The sequence below is a fragment of the Anneissia japonica genome, unplaced genomic scaffold (assembly GCF_011630105.1).
Source record: "Anneissia japonica isolate Jap-2015-1 unplaced genomic scaffold, ASM1163010v1 scaffold585_len4108843_cov191, whole genome shotgun sequence".
Lineage (NCBI taxonomy): Eukaryota > Metazoa > Echinodermata > Crinoidea > Comatulida > Comatulidae > Anneissia > Anneissia japonica.
The window spans coordinates 1564458-1588734 of NW_022716829.1; the positions used below are offsets into that span (position 1 = coordinate 1564458).

Here is a 24277-nt window from a genome sequence, read left to right on the forward strand (position 1 = left end):
ACTTAGCCTCAATTTTTTCTTATTTGTTAAGCAATTTTAGCCGAGATGTTCTTATAAAGTGTGTTACATCGATTTGTCATGGTGTATTTTCCCCTTACCTATCATGTGCGATTTATTCTAGGAGCCGACTGATCATATTCCATTTAAAACCTGACGCTGGCTTGGTTTGAACCGGGGTCTAGTTCAGTGCATGAAACAGGAATGTGGATAACAATCGCCGCCAAAAACACAAACGTGAAATGAACAGACATTCACAAACAACATATATTCAAAAACAAACAGCGTAGTTTCACAAACAAACAAGGTCATTCACAAACAAATTAAATTCACAGACGAACATACAAACGATATCGTTGTACAAACGAACAATGTGCCTTTAAAAAAGAACAACGTACTGGTACGTAACGTTGTTTGTTTATAAAAGTAGGTTGCTCGTTTTAATTTTGTAATTTTGGCGGCGACTGCCTTCCATACTTGCCTTAATGAAGCCCTGGACTTACGGTACCGTATACAGTACGTTCTAATGTGAACACGTATCGACCAAACACGTAGCTGAATAATTATGATTCTCTATAAAACTCAAGGTTAAAAGACCGACCGTCCCACTGGACTCATAGGTGTCGACTATTGTTCCGTTGGGATCCATTACATTATAACTGTTAGTCACACACATTATTTAAGACTAAAATACTGATTTGAATTTTGTCAATTGAATTGTAGAATGTCCAGTGGATTCAAGGTGGGTGGTGGGAGGGGTTGGGGGTCGCTCAACCATCCCACCACCCACCTAAATTTGTTAAAATTATTTAAAATAATGAAGAAAAAAAATTATATTCAAATTTAGGTGTGAGAGTACCATTTCCGGCCATCTAGAGTACCCATAATCATAATTTTTCTTACTGAGGTGGGGGAACCCTCCATCTGTGAAAGTTCCACTCTGGGCCCCCTCTATTTCAAATTCCTGGTGTCAACATGATACAAGGACAAGTTGCAGTAAATAATAATTTGATATTTGCAAGAGTGATGGTATCTACAGTGTACTGTAGGTCTAGTTTCGTAGTAGTAGTGGTAGACCAGGTAGCAGCAGTAGCAGCAACGACGGCGTCGGCAGTGGTGGTATAACAGTGTTTAGCAGGTGCAGTAGCAGCAGAAGTAGCAGTAATAGTAGTAGTAAATGTGATAACAGCCTATATTGCCTCTAATTTCACGATAATGATACGAATAATAAAGACAGCAGTGTATTTGGAAGCCTGTCCCGTTTCGGTCAATATTTGAATTCTCCAACTGCGGCCAATTTTGTTATTGATTTCATAGCAGAATAACGATTCTATCTGCTACGGATTAGTGTATGCATTGCAGATGTAGAGTGTGAACCTCCCTTGATGCATAGGACATGTGGCCACATGTGGCATGTTGGAACCCACGGCATCAACAAAACCAAACTAACCTAATACTACTGTATACACTTAAAAAAACAAAAAAATAAAAGAACCAGTACAATTTTGCCCAGACTCAGTGTTCTTATTTTTTGCCGATTTCAGGCCCAAATGTTGCCATTTTTTCTTACCTTTACACACTTTTCAAACATAGACAATTATTATTGTACAGGTATTACTGATTATACATAGTCACACATACTGAAAATAAGGTACAAATACAATTTGTTGGTTTTTCTATTTTTTTTCTCATTTGATCTCAGCCTCACTTTGTTCTTTTTTTGTTCTTAATTTTTAAGCAATTTAATTGAGCAAATTTATTTAAGCAAAAATAAATAAATAAAATAAATGAATTTAAACCTCAATTTTCTTATAAAATGTGTTCTTATAAAAAAAAAAAGTGTACTTTACGCTACAGTAGTCCGAAAAAATGTGAAATGTTAAAATAATATTTATTTAATAGGCCTAGTTGCTGATTTCAGTGGTTTACCAATGTTACCAATCAACTTCATTTTATTGCTATTCAAATACAGTATATCAAAAGCGTGTGTAAATTACATGGAAAAGTGTAGGCCTATTCGAATATAGGCCTACCACATTTACCATATGTAGGCCTATAATTGCATTATCAGCAAGACATTATAGGTGAAAAGAGTATATATACTCCTAATCACAAATAGAATCTATGACTATACAGTTTGTAACAATACATTTTTTTATTGTACTAAAAGTCATGTTGACATATTTACCATCCATTGTATCACCATCGCATACGTATTGTGCAACATTACCTTTGAGTCATGATGATACAGAAGATCACCTTTTTTTACTAAATTTCACTTAACGGATAGTGAAATTCCAGTAGGCCTAAACCAACATCATCGTAGAATGAACAGTTTGTTACAACTGAAGTCTATACAATATTACCATAATCGATTTCTTTGAACAGGAACGAACACTCATAATTTGCAGTTTGGTTATAAGAAAGGGTGCATACTGTAAATACAAAAGAGCAACTTGCTGTGTTTTACCACAACTCTCAAAATAATGCATACGTAGGCCTACTACTATAATTATTTACAAAGAGTAACCATCCATAGAGTGGGTTAAACTGAGAAATTCTGCAGTTCTCCGAAAATTCATCGTAAGAAGAGCTTCTTTTTCCCCCACCCCGGCCTCTCTATTTCGAATTCCCTGATCCGCCACGCCACTAGGCTATAGTAATAAATACTAATGATAATCTGATTCGTAACTATTTTAGGGCATAAGCCTATTCGTCTCCCAGCAGCTGTTCTAAACTTATCAAGAAAATTGGTGCACAAAAAATTTAACAATTGCAGTGGCGCGGGTCAGGGCATTCGAAACAGAGGTTCCAGGGAGGGATTTTCACAGGTGGATGATGAAGACCACCTCAGCCCCAATATGGTCGGGTTTGAGATAAGAAAGTTTATGATTATAGCACCTCTAGATCGAAGGAAATGGCACTCTCAGACTTAAATTTTAATATAATTCCCCCGTTTCCCATTTCTTTTGTATTTTGAGGGAAAAAATTATGGGGTGAGGCCGGCCGGCTGGGGCGCCCTTGAATACGCCACATTTGAAATCAACACAGTATATTAATAATTACTCCTCTAAAAACGGAATATTATTGAGGGGCCCGCTGGCAGTTTTATTCTTCGAAAATATTAGGTTGGAAATTACTTGAAATTATTATATTGGTCTATTTATATGGGCCTTGCAGCAGCTATAGGGGGCGCGATATGGGAACGATCGATCCATGTACTATCTGTACTGCACTAATCTCTTCTTAAAGTTGTATTTTATTATGCTACACAGTTGAAAAAATCTAAGTATAGGCTTCTAAATATGATTCGCCTTAGCACAACATAGGAACTAAAAATAGTAAAACGAATCTTATCTCGCATAGCACAAGGGATGCCATAAGTGTAGACGAGCTTTTATAATTAAATTGGTTTGTCTGTTGGTGACGTTCCCGTGACAAAATGGTCAACTACAGTAGCTTCACTAAGAGTTCAATAACTTACAGTAGGCCTATTTCCCTTGATATTTGTCACCCAAGGTCCTATATGCCTCTGTTCTTTTGATAGATATTAACACCTCAATGGGGTTTTCCCAAACAACATTCCGACAATTTTCTTCTGATGAATGTCTTTGTTGGGTATTATGTACGTATGGTTCCATTTCCAGTCCACGTATGCAATTCTTTGCTAATTGAATATATCTATTTGTCGTTTGCCTGTCTGCTTAAATTTTATAATATGTTAGAGGTCAAGAATCATTGGATATTGACCTGTGATCTACATTCATGGCCCGAATGTACACCATAAATCATTCGCCAATAATTCTTACCCTTTGTTGCGAGGTGTCAAATGTCGAAAGTACATTTTGTAGAAAGATATGTAATTATAGTATTTTTGCAAAATGTGATGAGGTTGAAGAAAGTGCTGTAGGCCTATTTCACTTCACATTCCACTGACTTGATTGTTTCAATGCGCTGTAAAGTAAATACAAGTTTACAGAACTGTTTTGTTAATGTTAAGATTCGATTTTCTTATTAGTATTAACGATATTTTATTATTAACAAAATATATTTTTAGTGTTTTTGTTTGTGTTAATATTAATGATATCCTTATTAAAATCATCACCACCATCATAGTTTTCCTAAATACTATTATTGTATAATTTGCTTACATTATTGACAAATGTAAGCTAGTTAATAATAATAAATTTCAATTGAATTGCTTACTTTGTGTATTTAAGTACATACAAAAATCGTGCGATGAAAAATAAAGAAAATTCAATAGGCCTACATGCAATAACAAATTATCTACAAAATATTATTAGACATGTACAGTATCTGTTTATAAAATTGATTTTTTTTCAGTGGATATCCTGGTTACCACAAACAGAATAATCGATAATAACGGCATGCGAATATAATTATCTCATTAAATGTTTTTCGTCATTTGAATTTCTAACAATTTAAGACATGTGACTGATTCAACTTATAGTATTCAAATCATATTATTAATTGTATGTTTTAATAAATGTTTGATTCAAGAGTTAGGCCTACTTTCTAATGTATTATATTTGCTACCCTTCAATATCCACCTGTTCAAAACCTGCTGAAAGTAATTTGCTTTCACCTTTACATTTAGCTCTCAAACATCTGGTAAAACATGTGGTATTAATTAGTGAAGTAAAATCTTGGTAATTTGTTTTTTGGCAGGACGTTATTAACCAGGGTTGTCGTATGACCATAATTCCTTCGATGACTGGAAAATGCGATGCGTAACGAAGGAGAAATTTAAACCTTGGCTGTACTGTAAATACTGCTTAAAACAACAAAACCGCCTAATAAATATAATTAAAGCAATTCCAAATGCATATCAGATGTTGACGTGTCTTTCACGGTATGATCATATACAGATACTGTATGCCTGTAAAATAATAATGAAGTTTTTTAAATCAACAAATTAATTTTATAAACGTCAATCACTGTTACCCTATAATTACAGAGGCATACATCTCCTAAATACTTGTTACGTGAAAATCTACATCCATAATCTAATTTTAGTGAAGATGATTCAATTTCCTACTTCCCCTTTGAATCTAAGTATGAGCTTAATGAGATATGATTATACTATTGACTACCAATATTTTTAAAGTAAACCTATGTTTTATCGGGCAATATTAATACGGCTTACTTTTATTGATTTTTGTACATTACATTCGCCTTCAATTATTAACCTATAATTAGAGTTACAAAATCATTTAAGTTCAAAATAGTGTATAACCATTGTCCAGGCCCATTTAAATGCATTTAATTTATTATTTTTTAAATATAATATTACCGCTTTTCAATGTCAGGCCCCGGAAATACTATATTTTTGTCGTTATTTTTTGTTCGTGAGTAGAAATAAATGAATAATATAGTACTGGATATACTTCAGTGCGACAAGCAGTTGACAGGGCCAAATGACGTCACTCTCGACACAAAATATAGTTGCGCGTGTATACGTAACGAGCGCGCACGATTCGTAGTTTCAGAAATGTGATATTATGTAACTGAGTATACTAAAACCGTTCTAAAATTGCTTTTAATTGGTAAACATCTTCTTAAAGAGTTGTGGAAGACCATTAATAAAAAACTAATTATAAACCGGCATAACCGCTACCACCCAAAAGTACAAAATTCGTTCATATCGGTCATGAGGCTCCAACTCGGAGTGAAGCACAGTCGTTACTTAGGGAAAGTGTTTTACACAATATCATGTTGCGATTTATTACGTGGTCTAACACGTTCGTGTAATGCTTCTCATCAGGTAGTCGGTTCTGTGCAACATAGGCTGACACCTATAATGTAGACAGAATGATCGTGCTGGAGGATATAATTATTTCTGATTTTAGGTGAGTGGAAGTGAACTTGCGACACCTCCTCGCGATTATGATGTTGTTTGCCAAGTGGTGATTTTTAACGACAGGCCATAAATTTCCGCCATTTCCTGCGTTCTTAATTTCCTTCCAATAGGTAAAATTTCCTAGAGTGGTAGTGACGACGGAATGTACGACACTCAATTTACTCCATTTTGAAAGAATCTATCATTTTCGTACCGTACTTTTCATTGTTGACAACAAAGAACTTTAATTCAAAAACCAACTCGTTTCACTTCTCCTTTGGAAAGTTTTAGGGAAATACGGTAATAATAATAATAATAATAATAATAATAATAATAATAATAATAATAATAATAATAGTTGTTTCAGTAAATATCATCAACATCAGCCTGGTTTCCTACTTTTGTGCAAAATCTGTGATAATTTTTTCTTTTTCAGTCTATTCTTTCTATTGTACCGCATTTGGGCAAAATGGTTTTCCAAGTTGACGTCTAGTTTTTGGTAAAGTTATGCCTAATTATAGGCCTTTCTTGATTACAACAATTTTTTAATCAGACAAGTTGACATACGTTTGTCAAATTGAAATCACTTCATGCTAACGTTTTTTTTGAAAATTTCTTGAATTTGATTGCTACAGTATATTTGGTCATATTTCTTGTTCTAGATATGTGTAGGATTTTTTAGTAGGGCTTACCTGATCAAGTGTTGATTATCACCGATTTTAATTTTTTTTTTTGTGTGTTGTAGATGTTGAACTTCTGTTAGACACAGGCGTAGATCTATTCAGTTGAACCCTTTTGCACATTGTGCTCTTAGTGTTCAGCTCTGATATAGCAAAGGATATTTCACCTCTCTATCCCAGAATTATGACATGTTCACTAACAGCAAGTATAAGGAAACTTAGATCACTTTCTCTTTAAGTAAAATGATTTAGAGATATACTGAAATGTCATTAAAGCAAACATTATTTTTTAGAAATGTCGCCTGTACACATTTACAATTTTCAATCACTTTTTGACAAATTTTGCAATACACGTTTCATGGAATACTATAAAAAAAAAATGAATGTATAATACCACCACTACGTCTACTGAACATTTTATAATATAACTAAAATCATGGATTAGTATTTATAGTATACGACTGCAACTACTGTATTTTGTCTATGATTTATGGTATACATGCATTATTTGTATATTCAACCACAATATTAATATCATGTTCAGCCTTGGGTAAATGACAATTTAAACACGTGCTGTAACTTCATCTCCTAAATCGTGTTTACAACTACATTTTTTACATTTGATACAAAACGGGGTTTCCTTCGTCATCAAACACGCCTCCTTCCTTTAACATTGAATGTCTTCTGTTGAATAAAATGTACACGGTTACAACAAATATCGGACACGAAACACGTAATTAGGCATTGTGCATCAGTATGTTTAACTCCTTTTGACTACAGTACTGTATCATTCTTATCTTAACTCTGGAGGAACACTCCTCATTCCATACCTCTAACCTATCCTCTTTACATGCCAAACAAAAGCAATTTTCTCTAACCAATAATTATTATTCGCCACACCGATCTCTTTTCTAACGTCTTCATAAACTATTCTTTCTTTATCCAAACAACCACATAACACTTTGAAGCCTTAAACACTTCTTTCTCCTACTTTCGTAGAACTCTACTAACACAAACATTAGCCTACCCTGATATAACGGTATACACTTTTTTTTAATACCACAAATCCAGTGTATAACAAATTCGTGCCTAAACCAAAAATGTCTTTCTTCTAATGTAACTATAATAATTATTTTCAAACGCTGGGACATTTATTAATTTTAAAAAATTAGATCGGCTTCATTTATTATCAACCCCATGGTGTTATAATCATTTCCTTATCACAAGAAATATGAAAGTTTAACCCACGCTTTCCACAACTGTGACAATGTCGGGTACACCCATTGATGATGGATACTTTGACACCTGAATCACATCTAGGATTACGATGTGGTTAAAGGTCATTACATTTAATTGTTTTTAAAAGTGGTTATTGCTACACCAGTCTTAAACGAATTCTTAATTTTGATTACATGTCATCCAATCAGAATTCGTTTTGGTACCGTACCTGTCCTAGATAGAGGCCAACCTGGTAGAATATATAAAAAAAAATGTAGGTTTGCCAAAGTTACAAGGAACATACGCAAAACAATAATGGTAAAGAAATGTACTTCCGTAAAAGATTACGTAGCCTATTAAAGTGAGATAAAGGAATTAAAGTTCACTTTTACAAAAAAAATATCAACAACAATTAGGCCTAATTCATTTCCTAATGTGGAATACAATCGAGATGATGGTTAAAATCATTAAAAGAAACTTTTTTTTTTCACTTTGTCTGCTACACGATCGTGGAGGAATTTCATAATTGTAGATCAATGCACATGGTTTTGATTGATGAGATGTGCTGATCTGCTGAGATGCTAGAAATATGCTTACAACTTATTTTTGTATTTATGCCTCTTAGGTGGACCGAAAATATGGTGAAATTAAGCGTCGTTTTTCTCATCATTGGATTAAATTCTAATTTGGTAGCGCCTATTCTTCAACGAAAAGGTAAGCAATAATGACTTTATTTCGATAGTAGATCTAGATTCATAACATCTATTAACACACTTAACAACTGAAATACTGGTGGAAATTTATGAGTAGGCCTATGAGAAGAGAGAAACTAACTAGGCCTATGCATGGCAAATACAACCAGTACCGTAATTTTTTTTTTTGTATTAGGCCCCTATATTACAAATATGTGCCATTACTGGCTGTTTGCGTTACAGTTTATTACACTGTAAAAACTTCGTGGAATTGAAGGTGCTTAGGTATTTGACATGTCAAATACCTAAGCACATTTAATGCTACGTATGCTAATACGTCAGAAACCTAAACACATTAGGCCAGACCTAAACATGTTTAGTTTTTTTTTTGTGTGGAGCTTTGCGTTTAAATCCTCCAAGCTGTTTTTACAGGGTGGGATTCATGAATTTTTAAGTTGAATAAACAAAATGGACGATCTGGGATGTGGGGTTTGGGGAACTTGACCTAGAACTTGAAGAATGGAATAAGAACAACTTTAACGAGACAAGGTATATGGAAGCAATTCGTTTTTTACTTAAAAAATCAAGAACACCCTTAAATTGGTAACCAGTCTAGACTAGGCTAAGTAACTATTCTAGGAGCTGTATTATATGCGGCTGTCAAATTCAGAGGGTATTTTTTTTCTCGTTGCAATGTTCAGTAGCTAACACGCCTAACTTATTTTAGACGCCTAGGCCTATACAAAGTTGTAATTCAATATTTAATTGAAACATGAAGGTATGATTGAAACATGGCGATTGCATGTACAAATACAGTTTATGCGGTGTTTGTAGCACGGCAGCATTTCTTTTGTACCTCGGATTATGTTCGTTAGATAGATTGCACATTGTAAGTGCTGCAGGATAATTATACCGTAATGAATACCTAACTGTATGCATGTTTAATTTATAAGAACATAAAAAAGGTATGTTTCTGTTTTTAAGTGTTAGGCCTATATGTTGGAATTATCACGTTCGTATAAAGTCAATCGAATTATAAAAGCTAAATGAAGCATTAAGTGTAGGAAATGTGCCGAAATCCGCCTTTAAGTCCGTCCCTCGTCATCAATGATTTGGTTCATCGAACAGTACATTTATTTAATGTGCCTGGCTTAGATTTGTCACGATGTTTTTTAAAGGTACAGTGAACATCCACATTAGGACTATAACTGGTTGTTAGGGCGTGCCCAGCTCTGTTTTAAATAGTAAAACGATTTTGTATCTACTATTGCAGTGCCCTATATTGTATTTAAAATTTTAAAAAAAGAGATAGTAACTCCGACATATTTTGAGATTCAGCGTTTCGATCTATTTGATCATTTTCAAGAATACTAATGAGAAAATCTCACCCATCATATTTACAATAGGCATATTTACAGAAGTAGTAACAAAAGGAAATAAAAAACCGACCAATCAGATTAAAATAAATATTAAAACTAGCCAATTAAAATGAGGTATTTAAAAATGAGGTGTGTCTTACATTTTATAAGTAGATCACTTATTTTCATGAATTAACAATGAATAATCAACAATTGTAGAGAAGCCTGGGAATGCTAGCTGAATAAAAGTCTCATGAATTGAAATATTAAACAATAAGATAGTCCAGTGAAATATACTTAAGTAGAAAATACTTACAATAAGTAGGCCTACATGTGATATATTAAACGTTCAGAATTAATTAATAATGAAAGCTCCTTTAGATGCTCTCAACCAGTGTTTAAAACAGTCTTGAATGCTAAATGGCCAAAGCCTTCATAAATAAAATTAGTGACCAATGTAGAGAGCCATACGGAATTTTGGTATTATCAAATGTTAAAGTTTGCTTGAGTGATGAAATATTAACATTTTTTAGGAAAATATTGTTGATTTCAATGATATGCTTAAAACCCTCACATTGTTGTTTATTCGTGGGAACCGTAATCGTCAGTCGAACCAACGCTTTCGATTCTCGCGAATAAATTTGCTTTAAGGCATTAAAACAGGCTTTCAGGCATCTATCTGTCTTTCCTATGTAACTGGCATTGCAGCTATTGGGCATTCAAATTTATAAATAGGCCTACATCAAAGAGCTACGGTATTCTTTAGGAGTAAGTTCCTCTGTAGATGCAAAATAAGAGACTTGCTTGGTTTGCCACAGAGTAATAAAATTATTACATCAATAATTAAATACATATTTATCTTTCTAATGTAGCTGCGTACCAGCGTGTCACCACAGACACCTATTGAAGTCAGACGTACGGTAACCAAATTTTAGGCCTATTGTCATAATTAATATTAGTCCTATCAATATCGGTGTAATTTTGCCGCACCTCTCGTGGAAATGAACTGAATACTCAGTACGTGTGAAAACAAGTTGTTCTCTGGTGGGACTCGAACCTACGATCTCCAGATCACTAGCCTGGCATCATAGCTCTTTACCACCGAACTTGCGCCTGATGGCCAGGGTCGAGTCCAAGTAAGCAGCGGGTACTGCAATTCTTGCAATCAATCGGGGTGGAGCTGTAGCTTGGATGCTGGTCTTTCAATCCCAAGGTCCTAGGTTCAAATCCTGTCAGTGAAAACTCGACTCCCTGAAGCCGGACACACACTGCCGAATCCATCTCCGCTTTCTCTAATAGTTTGACGACACGATGCTTTCTGATGATTCTGGACGGGAGTCTGACCGGATCGTCATAAAAACGATTTATGAAGCCGGTTTTCCACTAGGCGAATTTATTCGCGCGAATCAAAGCGTCGGTTCGCTTCCTGAGCTCTGATTGGTTGCGCATTTTTTCGCTTCGCAAAAACCCGATAGAAATGTGAATGCGCATATGCGTATGAACCGGCACTTTCGATTCGCGCGAACAAATTCGCCTAGTGGAAAACAAGCGTTACACGCGCTTTGTCAGTTTGCGCCCGATGATTTAGTTTATTGAGCATCACATACAGTATATTTGTCTTGTAAAAACTATTGCAGCTTAGAAAATATAATAAGACATTAGTTAATTTTGCCATGCGTCAAAATGAATAAAAAAAGATTAACAATAATTAATTAGGCTTAATCATTTTTTTCCAGATGGAAGATTTGGTGGAACTGGGACAATCGAACCAAGCTCAGGAAAGACAACACGCATACCTCGATCAACACACATCCTGTATACAGCTGATCCAACTTTAAAAAGTGCCACTCCTACTTTCGTAGGAACAACGAAACAACCTGCAACTTCATTAGCAACTTCAGACAATACAAATATTTTATTAACATATCAACAAGAAAACGATACAAATATTGCTGATGGAATACTTGAAACCAAATCAGAAAGTTCTGTTGGTGAGCCTCCACCAGTAAACCATACGAAACTGTTAAATTCCGATAGTTATGTTACCAGTAATACCTTTTATAATAAATCTAATGAAAATTCTATTTATACTACTGATGTACCAAAATCTACAAGGTCACATCATCAAAATAATACAAACAGTAAGCAAGCCTACTCTGAGGATCTAAGTCAGTATTCTAGCACTAAAAGTTCAGTTGAAGACGTTCAAAAATACCCCTACCATACGGAAGAATATGTTACAAAATTAAAAAATTTAAAAACACAGATATTTACTACGACGCAAGCGCCTAGGTACGACCAAAATTTTCAGGACGAATCAGATCCAGGGTCAGGGGCTGAATATTTCCCCAGGTCAACTTCCCATCGAATGATGGGCGCACCTGGACAAAAAGGTGAAAAGGGATACAAAGGAACACAGGTAATTTATGTACAATGTTATTAATTTTGATATTTAATTCAAGTTGAATACACTTATTCTATAACTGTAACTATACATTATCTGTAAAGTAAGATTCCATGTTTTACCACTGTGCATTACTTTCGTCATGAATGTATACATCTATGCTCATATCTTGTCTAGGCCTACAATGTAGCCCCAGTTATGCATATAGGTCTTCCTAAAGGCATTTTTACACACAAAGGGTTGATTCCAGAACAATGTCTTTAATTTTGAATATTAATCGCTCTAATATAATATTTTAATTGATTACGGTAACTCATTTAAGGTTTATTCCAGTAATGTTTTTACTTTTAGGGAATAATTGGTATACCTGGACCTCCAGGTGTTCGCGGGCCAAGAGGTGAACAGGTAAGGCATTAGCGTTGGATATTAGAATTTACCGTACATATTTAGACCTATTATAGTTATTATTTTTATTATTATTATTATTAGACGACATATTATTATTATTATTAGGCCTATTATTATTATTATTATGATTATCATTATTATTATTATTATTATTATTATTATTATTATTGTTGTTGTTGTTAATATTATTATTTGTTAATAATTGTACTAAATTGACCGTACAGTTATAATCAGGCTTATAGCATTAATAATACATTAATGATTTTTAATTTTGACAAATAATATGTGTTTGATTATTTTGTTCTATAGGTCTAACTGGTATTGATCATTTTGATTGATGGGTCTGGTATACTATATATTATAATATGTTCGATTAGTGGAGAAAATTGTTTGAATGTCTTATTTACTGATTAGAAACACTTACGCTAAACCTACTCTCAGTAGTTTATAGATTCCAATAGGATTATGTTGTGTTTTCAATCATGTTTTGTTTTAATTGATCTCAATTTATCTAGGGGAAACGCGGGCGAAAGGGAAAACCTGGTCCTGTGGGACCGGTCGGACCAAAGGTAAGAAAAAAAAATACACTATACGGTACGGTATCATACTTTCCTTTAATTGTTCTTTGAATGAAAATAACATGTAAAAAGAGCTGTTACCGATAGATCATTGTGTGCCCTCTGCAATAGTGGTATAGAAATGCGGAGAAAACATAGCATATGCCTGAATTTCCAAAGGAATAAAATGGAAATTGGATTATCGATATCATAGTCTTATGCGCTATTAATAGTAAGCAAAAACCGCATCTGACGACCAGTCATTTTTGTTAAGGTTGCTGTCATCGTTATACACTTATAAGGTATCAGTTTGGCACATGGACCAATATCATATATTAAAATTACATTATGTACATTCGAGACGATTCAATTTGTTATTCAATATATGAATAGGCATACTTTACAAAATCATATCGTGTCAATGATAATAATATGCGTTAGAATATGTTACATTAGTCATAAACTAAGCGAGTAAAATGCAACATTTAGGGCCTATAATTTAATTTGCGATGTAATATTTAAGAATGTTTTATGCACACAGAACGATTAATCATTCTTAATTATGAATTTAATTGTCAATTATTGAATATGGTACATAGGCCTATCCGTACATTGTGTTACAATTTAAAATATGTAAGTTATTATTATTATTATAACATTATAATTACTGTATAATTATAATTACTGTATAATTATAATTACTTTATAATTATAATGACTGTATATTTATAATTATTGACTAATTATAATTTATTATAATTGTAAATTTGTTATCGTCAAATTTAGAGCATGCTTTTGGGAAAAAAATATTAATCTGGTTCAGCATTAGTAGTATAACGTAGATAAGTCTTAGATTTCTTTATTAGGTAAAAGGGTAAAACGCTGGAACTAAAATCTTTAATAATGGATCAATTTTGTTAGTGATTTAAATTATATTAATTTCCTGAACAAATAAACTGTGCAAACGATATCTATACTTATTAAGTTGATTATTAAGTAGACAGTTAATAAAGGCTTAAACGTATTTGACATTTTTAAATTCTCTCATAGGGGTTACGAGGCCATCCGGGACTGAAGGGATTCTTTGCGCCGCAAGGGTTGAAGGTGAGTTCATAATGGTTTTCTAAGATTCTAAATACATTGCCTCCACTCCCGATGAATATCCGCGAGACATTCTCAATTTTACTGAAAATAATATTCTTCTTTACGAGGTTCTTAGGGCCAATCACATCAAGTTTCTGGTTCTGTAGCCGGAACTGGGTAAAACGGCGTTAGTCTACTTTAATTTTATCCTAAAGACAAAAGGGAAGCATAGAGGAAAGCAATGCATAGGCGCGGCACACAAGTTGCCTACCTCAATATTTAATGTTGTATTTTAATTTGATTATCTTTGGTTGGGTTAGGTTTCCTGCAAGCTTGGAGGACCAATAGTGTTTCGCCAATTTGCAGGCCTATCATTTGCTTTGTTGTCAATATTCGCCTACATTTTAGATTAAAAATATTAATTTGACAGAATATGAAGATGAAAAAACTCAACCTTGAGTTATCGGATATTGAAATTCATAAATTTCCTCCGAGGATCAAATAAAAACAGTCGTGAGTCACAAGAGTGTGTTGTTTATCGTGGGTATCGCATCGAACCTTGTCAATGTCGGCGACGCGTGGCCGAATATCATTGCGCATCTACGCGATAACTGTCATGAACACAAGCTGTATTTCGTTTCATTGACGAACGTCTTTAAACAAAAAATAGCTTAATTTATCTGTCTAGGTTCATGTGATTGATAAGACTGATAGTTTTTGTTCAACATATACCATGGCGAAACAAATATCCTTACCATAATGTTCTACTTTACAGTAGCCTAATATGCCTAACTTAAAACATAATAAGTTAAGACAAGCTTTTCCTCCGCTATTAAAGTATATATAATTTTTCAAATAAGTTGTGTTGAACTGGCATAATGATTCAATGTTTAATTTAGTTCTCATAATGTATTTATTAAGGGTAGGCCTACTTCTAGTACCGGTACCTTCTAAAATCAATTAATTACTTTTTGAATTTCAATTATTAAAGATGATCCATCTAATACATTACCTTATGTTATGTTCTGTGGTCAAAATGAATATTAAAAACATTATTTTTTTTTTTACTTCTTACTTCAGCTCCCAGGTAGGCTTCCGCCTGTCAGTGGTGCTAGCCTCTCTCTCCATTTTTGCTGTCTCTTATACACATCTAGATGTGTATAAGAGACAGATTTTAATTGATTACGGTAACTCATTTAAGGTTTATTCCAGTAATGTTTTTACTTTTAGGGAATAATTGGTATACCTGGACCTCCAGGTGTTCGCGGGCCAAGAGGTGAACAGGTAAGGCATTAGCGTTGGATATTAGAATTTACCGTACATATTTAGACCTATTATAGTTATTATTTTTATTATTATTATTATTAGACGACATATTATTATTATTATTAGGCCTATTATTATTATTATTATGATTATCATTATTATTATTATTATTATTATTATTATTATTAGCTTAAATTACTTAATTTATTAAAAGTTTATTACATGTTCATATCTCTCGATTCTCTTTGACCACTTGTCCTGGTTATTCGGTCTGAATTCGATGCAGCTTGCCTCTCTGATTTTCTGTCGATTTGTGTTTTGTTTCGTCTTGTTCTCTGTTCCTGGTTTTTCTTTAGTTCCATTTTATTTTTCAGTCTGTCCCAGCACATGATTTGTGATCTTCTTGGGTCTTTTCCTTCTTCCTTATTTTATTTTTTGCATTCCTTGATCCATATTTTTATCACTGCTGTTTTGATGTGATGTATCTGTGATTGCCTGTTTTTAATATTTAACAACTCAGTTTTGTAATTCACATTTATTTCTGCAATATACTATTTAATGTACAAATTATTTAAATAAAAAGATACCGTAACCTACCCATATTGAATTGAATTATGGTCTAATAATATACAAGGTATGTGGAAATATTCATAGATAATAGTGAATTTACATTGATTTCAGGGAACTCAGGGCGTTAATGGGATCATGGGTGAGAAAGGACAGAAAGGCATAAAGGTGAGCAAAATTATAATCTACCGTAAATCCTCGAATAAGCGCCTCTCTCGAATAAGCCCGCTCTCGAATAAGCGTAATTTTTTGTCGCTAAGCATATACTTACCTGCGTGTAATTGAAAAACAGAGTTTTAATTACAACAGTGTTCAAATAAATAAATAATACAATGAAGCATATCTTTTTAAACGTATATTTACCATTATGTAGGGCCTAAATACCCGGAACTACGGGAATACGTAAGATGGGTACGGTAACACGTTAGGTGCCCTGTAGGAACGGGAACGGAAAGTGCCAGGCCAGTATATTTATTTAATAAGCGCCGCTCACGAACAAGCGCCGCACTAAAATTTCAAAATATTTTATAAGCGCCCGGCACGTATTCGAAGATTTACGGTATTGGCGTTAGATCTTTTTAAAAGTAATATTATAATGTTGGTTCTCAACTAGAGCATTTGACGCAAACATGAAATGCTACGCCTTCATTTCGGGATGCTAACGTCTCCACAAAGGCCTCAGTAGGTATGCACACCGCGGAATAGTTCTACATTAGCTTATTCAATTAAGTACTATAGGCCTACTAGGAAAAACAATCTCATTTTCTCATTGCGTGCCAGATTAATTAGAGTTGTTTTTCATCCTCAATATCATTGGGTGATTGAATTTCCAGATACAGAGAAAAAAAATACGCAGATCCAACAAATATCAATTTCGCTCATAATCTACCAGATTGTCACTTCTCTAAATTGGATTACATAGTAATTCCTAGGAGACGAATGAAGCCATTTGGTCAATTCTCATTTTAGAATTTTACACGTGTGTCCTCAGGGTTTCCAGTCATATGCAATCTGTTCACTGATCTCAATTCATTTTTGTTATAATTATTGAAACCTAAAACAGATCCGATGAATAATTTCAATAAATTTATTAATTAGACATAGATTTTAATAAGTAATAAGCTCATTTAATTAATCTTAATCAAATTCTTTTAATATTAATTTCTTTAGAACTACGGTACTGTAGTGTATATGTGCGCTTTCTAAATCTTCTTATTATTACTTAAAGGCCAAGAAATTACACTTAGATATAGGACTACTGTATATACCTTTTGTAAAAAAAATATTGGAACCCCTAAAAAGTCATTCAAATTGGATTGGATTGGATTTATTCGGTGTAAACACCAAGGATAGCCCACGAAAGTCTAGAAGATTACTTATTTCCAGTGGAGTCATTCTGGTGGTGATTGGGCAGTACACCGGGAGACAAATCCCCTACTCTTTTCCGAAGAGTGTACTGCGTTGTTTAACATGCACATGGGCCATTGATAGGTAGTTTTCGCCGCACGACGCTAACCTTAACTTTAACGTTAGTACCCAACATGCAGCGCGATAGCTCCGCCCCTTTTTGTAAACAAATCGAAATATGGATGCGCAAACCCGTAACTAACGTACGTCGAGCACGTAAAATCTTGAAATTAACGTACTCCGCAACGGAAGATGAATACATTATGACGTCATCCGTTAACGTTAAGGTTAACGTCGTGCGGCGAAAACTGCTTAATGTACACGGGACCAATGGCTTAAACGTCTCATCCGAAAGACAGTGCGCTATTGTAACATGCATTTCAGCCCTCCAGCTTAAACAGAAGGAGAGGCAGCGATGGGAATTGAACCGGGGACCTAGAGATCTCCACGGTTCAGCACACACACAATAGCACCTGTCTCTTATACACATCTAGATGTGTATAAGAGACAGTTCCTAGTGTGTTTAGATGTGTATAAGAGACAGGTGCATAAGGTGATCATTTTCATAATCTTTAAAAACTAATTTAATAATAATTGTTAAATAAATTCGTCAGGTTGTTAAATTTATAGAAGTTGACGTTTGTCTGTTTTTGGATGAAAGCATGAGAGGGATATGCTTTCTATCAATCAACACAAGAACTAACAACCTCGGAATAGTTCACATAGACCTAAGATGGAGTAGTTAGAAAGCATTAAATTCATTTGTTTCTGTTGACCGTCTGTCAGTGGCCTTAATTAATGTCAAAAGAAGTGAAATAAAAAAAATGTTTGAAGACATGAAGCACGCATTGAAGAGTTCCTTTGAAATCTTGTGAGTGGATACATCAACAACATAGACCTAGTATGCAAGTAATATTCGTGTATTGTAAATGTATTAGAACGAAGGTAGTACAACTTAACTTATACTAACTCAGTCTGCCAGCAGTTTGTGCTGGCTTACATCGATGTAATCCTATTCGTATTCAATTAAACTTTTATTTTATTTTATTTTTTATTATATTGGTGTAGATCTTTTGAATGCGTAAATTTCTTATTATTCATGTGCTTTGCATCCTATAATACTGTAAACGCATTATATCTATTTTTGTACTGCGTTTTGGTCTCTGGGAAAAGCGCTTTATAAATCCAAATAAATAAATAGAATCTGATAAACATTCATGGAGTACTGGTAGAGATTTCAATTTTGAAGTTAGATCCTATAGAACGACGAGAAATTCACTCTACCGACTGCAGTTGTACTGATATATTATGATGTACTTTTGACACATGTTAGGGTTTTATTTTTTTAATGAATTTAAATAACACGCTTATTATGTTTTTTTTTGTTTTTGTTTTTTTTTCAACAGGGTGAGCGTGGGGTACCCGGTTCAAAAGGGATCAAAGGAATAAAGGTAATACACAAACATTAAAAACATATTATCTAGGCCTCAGCATGAAAATAACCTCCAATTTCGATACTTTCTGAAAGCTTTGGTATAGTTAATGTGAACATAATGATTACAGTGAATACGGTACGTACGATAAATGGGCGTATGATTTCTTTGGAGACTGCGGTGCTAGCCATTCAATGCTCATTTTTATCAGTCCTCAATTTGTGTTGATCTATTGTAGTCATACCAACACTAAATATAACTAACTCTGTCTATTCATTTATAGGGAATCATCGGAGAAACAGGAATAAAAGGAGATAAGGGATATCATGGAAGAAGGGTAATCTATTGCTTATTCAATGTGTAGTTATTGCTCTTTTTGTGATGTATTAGCATAGAGAAGGGGATTGGTCTTATGTGGACGGAACGGCGTCTTGTGCCGTCCATTCTCTTGCTTTTTGTTAATGTCAGTTTGCATTCAGATACATACCTATTTAGTTATGAAATATGTATGGTGTTTCTATAAATTACTGTGAGGAATAATTTATTCAGACCGAACCTTCGTTGAACGAAGTGACGCATCGCGATGGTCGGAGGACCGTCGGCCTACGAAACCATGTCCGTGAAAGCATGACGACACAACGCCGTCTACTCACTTTTAGTCGGTGACAGTCTGACCGGATCGTCATTAAAACGATCTTTTTCGCGCCTCGTCATGGTGCGTTCCAACTGGAATCCCCGCTGGAATCTCGTCGGCTGACGACCTTCGTGTGTAGTGTGTAGGCCAACTCGGCTTAATGTGACAATTGTATTGTAACAGTTGTGTTTTTTTTATGTTCAATAGTTTATTTCCTGTTTCCTCTTGCTTATTTATCTTTATCATGACATTCTTTATTTTATATGTAACAGGGACCGAGTGGGAAGACGGGACAGCAAGGGCCGGCTGGGATTGAGGTAATCATTACAAAGTCCTTGAATAATAACCTATCATCCCAATAGGAATGGGCTATCCTCCAAACTAATTTGATATAAAATATTGCATTAACACCATTAGATTGTTGTTTGACAAAGAAAAAATTATTTATGGGCAAGCCAGCTTTAGGCCTGACATAGACGAAAAAATAAAATTCAATAGCATATTAAAATTGATTAATTTGTATACATTTTGTTTGAAATTTAAACCACGAGTCAGTCTGATTTTTTCCCCTGAGCACTCCCTTTAAATTGGCGCATGAGACTTGTATCATGTGCCTTATAAGTGTTGTAAAAATCTGTGAATATTAACTAAAACTAAGTTGTTTAGATCTGTGCCTTATTTGAAGCTGATAACTAACTTTAAAATGAGCAGCACGATGTTTCTTATTCGAGGGTCTCCTGCAGATTTCATCTGAGTAGGCTACATGTTTGTAGTTGTTTAAACGTGTATTTTATGTTATAGCAGCGTATTTAACTTTATATATATTTCGTTTTTTAGGGAAGAAGCGGTTTTCCAGGAGCTCGTGGATTTCAGGGACAAATCGGTGAAACCGTAAATACCAAACAACCTTCATAATTTGCCTGATTTTTTTTTCATTTTCATTTATAAAAATTTAAAACCGCATGACATCAACTATAAGACAACAACAATGTCAGCAGGCTTTAAAATGCCTCCAAAATGATAAAAGAAAATAATGGTATAACTATATAATATTAGCATTATCATTATTTTATGTATGAACGTATGTTTATCATAATTATCGGTTACTTTCCTGAATTCATTTACATTTATATGGAAATATAAATACTGCCGGTTATCAGTTTGTTTATGTTGACCAAATAACTGAATTGCATCTATTCCGTAGGGTGTTCCTGGACCCCAAGGACCCCGAGGAAGAATCGGACCTGAAGTAAGTGCAACACTTTCTCGTATAAAAGACTATTCATGGTGAGAATACCATGAATTAGCAACGCGTCGCTTGCAGTACAGGAAGGTACCAGTTGTTCGCGTTAAACAATACAAATGCGTCTCCATCCACACAGAATGTTATTTAACTGAATATCAGGTGGTGGGAGATAAATGTTATTGATTATGTCGTTTTTAATAACATTTGTTTTCATTATCTTTTATAAGGGTCACATAGGTGTGCCTGGTCCAACTGGTGAAGTCGGAGTTGATGGAAAGCCAGTAAGACTACACATTTTTTTATTTAGATTTGCCAATAATTAGGAATGATGATGGATGATATTCTTCGAAATATCTTTTTACAAGCGATTATACAAGGCGCTGGCATCATTATTTCCCTGGTGACTGGATACAGAGTTGGCAGACCCGCACATTGTACGACTTCCTCTGCTCCCTGGGGATATCCCTGGTCATTGCTGCTTTTTCGCGCACGACCAATTCATTCAATGCCATACTATCCTACCAGGCACCCATTTATACTCATGGGTGGAGAGAGGCAGACGTAAATAAAGTGTCTTGCTCAAGGACACAAGCATTGCGACGAGCGTTGGTCTCGAACTCCTGATTTCACGATCAGTCCAACACCTTACACTCTGCGCCACACGCTCCTGTCACAAAAAGTATACTTTCCAAAAACTTAAAACAATAATAAAATGCAATTGCTTAATTTGTATATTATTTCAATACGTCATTAGCTTCCAAATTATAGCTATAACTGGAAAAAATTATTTAAAGGAATATTTCTATAGTCTACATTCCTAATTTTTGCAGAAAATTGAAGGATTTTTGAAGTAAAACGTTTGTAAATCACTAGAAACGGTTTTGTATCTTTTAATTTAGATCGTTTTCCGAATTTTTTCAACACAAATTCTTTTGTTTCAATTGCAGGGCCTTCCGGGAAAGCCTGGGAGGGATGGCGAAAGGGGAAAACAGGTAAGGATATATCTAAAGCCTGTTTTGTTTTATTTAATTATTCGTTTGATGAATTTTAACTATTAAACTTGAGTAAGGTTTAAGATATTTTTATAATTCATAGTATTCAACTTTTAGGACAAATTAAAATGATTAGAAAGCACCCTACCAGTTGTCATGAACACTATCCACTGGTCAGAGGAAACCGCTCTATGCCATGAAATACTTTCAAAAAACATTATAAAAAGTAAACTGATAGTATTACTCTAATTATGTACAATAAATAAATGATAAATGTATATTGTTGTACTGTAATTAATATTCATTGTTTATATAGGGGGAAGTAGGACTACAGGGCCTACCGGGACCCGAAGGACCCAAAGGTCAAATGGTAAGTAGGCATGGACCTGTAAGTCAAAATTCTAAAATGGAGTTCTACTTTTTTGTATGAACCAGCACCCCTTATTGTTGAAGATTCAATCAGAAATCGATGACATGAAGTTTAAGCTTGAAACCTTTATGTTTCCGGATGTGACTTGGGTATGAATAAGGTATTACATCTTCCGTATGCCATCACAAATTTAATATTATCGTCTGCTCTGTTTCATCATCGATAAGCAACACATGCAAACAATGAATCATTATTATTATTCTCATTTCGTTTTTATGTCTAGGGAGAACAAGGCGAGGTCGGTATACCCGGGTTCAAAGGTTATAAGGTGAAACTGCTTTTCACATATTTATTTTCAGGTTTTAATTAAAAACAATAATTTTTACCTCTCAATTACATTATTTTCTCGTAACAGGTTACAAGTTATTGTTTATAAAAGCCGAGTCTTATTTTATTGTTTATATGAAATTTAAATCCTGTATTGACTACAGCAAAAACACAACACAGGCTTAAATAGATAATGTGAATTGAGCTGTTAGTTGCGATAAAGATTATTCTTATTCAATGGTCCTAAGCTAAATCCTGTCAAAACTAAGATTATCCTCATTTTGGTCTTAACCATATTTTTTATAAATATTATATTTTTAATACGATATTATCTGCCACATAATTGATTTCATAACGTCTTTTTATACATAGGGAATATTTGATACATCTATTTTAAATTAAATTAATTATGTGTTAATTATATTAACGTATGTTTTTAACATTTCATGGTTATTGTCAGGGTAGCAGTGGCAGGGAAGGGGAGAAAGGGGAGCCGGGTAACCAAGGAGATAGGGTAAGTCGAATCTCTGATTTTGCTTCTGTATTTTATATATGTTAATTGGAGTTTTAGATGTGACAGGAAGTTAATATTATCGCTTTCCAATATACACGAGTGGGGGGGGGGGGGTTTAGAAGGTTCTTAAATGAGGGCGGGCTAGGTCGAAAATGAAGGTGAATTGAGGTGATTTTGAACTACTTGAGCTTGATTTTTTTGCTGCGGACATTTTCAAAGGAAGGGGAGGGTGAGACTAGGGAGCGATTTTTTGGACCCTCTTCCCGCACCCGTACATACACCACTTTTCATAATGTAAACAAAAGAATAAAATAAGATAAAATGCTGCATTCATACGATAGTTTGTATGACTTAAGACTTGTTACATGGAATGAATCATTATGATATTTTTTCAGGGTCCGATTGGTCAATTAGGATCACGTGGTTTGAAAGGAGATCGTGGAATACGTGGTGAAGAGGGAATTAAGGGAATCAGAGGTGATACAGGATTTCACGGACAGCGGGTAAGAAACGTGTTTATATTGAATATAGATAACAATAGATTACTTGAGTTTTTGAACTCACAACCCTTTTCAAAAGCATCGCATGTTCTACGTCAGTGAGCCTAAGTCAGACTCCTCAGCAATATCTTGACCACCATCGTCCTTATCATCATCATCATCATCATTATCACCATGATCATCATCATCATCATCATCAATTGACAGTCGATTGTCGATCGATCGGCTAAAATGTTAATAACATTATCGCCACCCCTTTAATGTGTTTGATCATCATCATCATACATTCATGTAAACGATATTTTCACTTTTACTCACAAAATTCGCATTTTCTATCTTTTCAACTTAAATTTATTTTTTGTGCAACGTTGTAATGTATTATAATTATATTTCTATCTTTTTCTTCTAATGCGTGTATTTTAAAGAACCATATCTTATAAAATGTACAGCATATATTACCGTTGTGACAATAACATTTTATCATCGTATATGATTTTGTATTGATTGACTTCTGTTCAGGGCGAAGTTGGACACACAGGAATGAAAGGTGAAATGGGTTTACCTGGAAAAAAGGTATGTAAGCATTAACCTGTACGATCAGGGTACTTGTTATAAATATTGCAATCACTGTTATTATCAAGGGGGATTGTACCTAACTACAGTAACTACGATATATGTTGAAAAGCTCCTTCACCTCCAAACTCAGTTCCGGATTCAAGGGGAAACTGGCTCGGTCCCCACACCTCTAACTATGTCGAAATTAA

At 34.3% G+C, this 24277-nt stretch overlaps 1 protein-coding gene across 1 annotated transcript in view; it reads left to right on the forward strand.

Annotated features, from left to right (window-relative positions):
• LOC117109977 (collagen alpha-1(I) chain-like) overlaps window positions 1-24277 on the forward strand; it is a 68014-nt gene that overhangs the window by 19364 nt on the left and 24373 nt on the right. Inside the window, exons 2-19 of the mRNA XM_033252494.1 lie at window positions 8381-8469; window positions 11542-12224; window positions 12561-12614; window positions 13133-13186; window positions 14225-14278; window positions 16205-16258; window positions 18904-18948; window positions 19214-19267; window positions 19837-19881; window positions 20402-20455; window positions 20769-20813; window positions 21038-21091; window positions 21758-21802; window positions 22119-22172; window positions 22456-22500; window positions 22960-23013; window positions 23409-23516; window positions 24033-24086. Coding sequence (XP_033108385.1) covers window positions 8381-8469; window positions 11542-12224; window positions 12561-12614; window positions 13133-13186; window positions 14225-14278; window positions 16205-16258; window positions 18904-18948; window positions 19214-19267; window positions 19837-19881; window positions 20402-20455; window positions 20769-20813; window positions 21038-21091; window positions 21758-21802; window positions 22119-22172; window positions 22456-22500; window positions 22960-23013; window positions 23409-23516; window positions 24033-24086 — 1645 coding nt within the window. The remainder of the gene's footprint in view (window positions 1-8380; window positions 8470-11541; window positions 12225-12560; window positions 12615-13132; window positions 13187-14224; window positions 14279-16204; window positions 16259-18903; window positions 18949-19213; window positions 19268-19836; window positions 19882-20401; window positions 20456-20768; window positions 20814-21037; window positions 21092-21757; window positions 21803-22118; window positions 22173-22455; window positions 22501-22959; window positions 23014-23408; window positions 23517-24032; window positions 24087-24277) is intronic.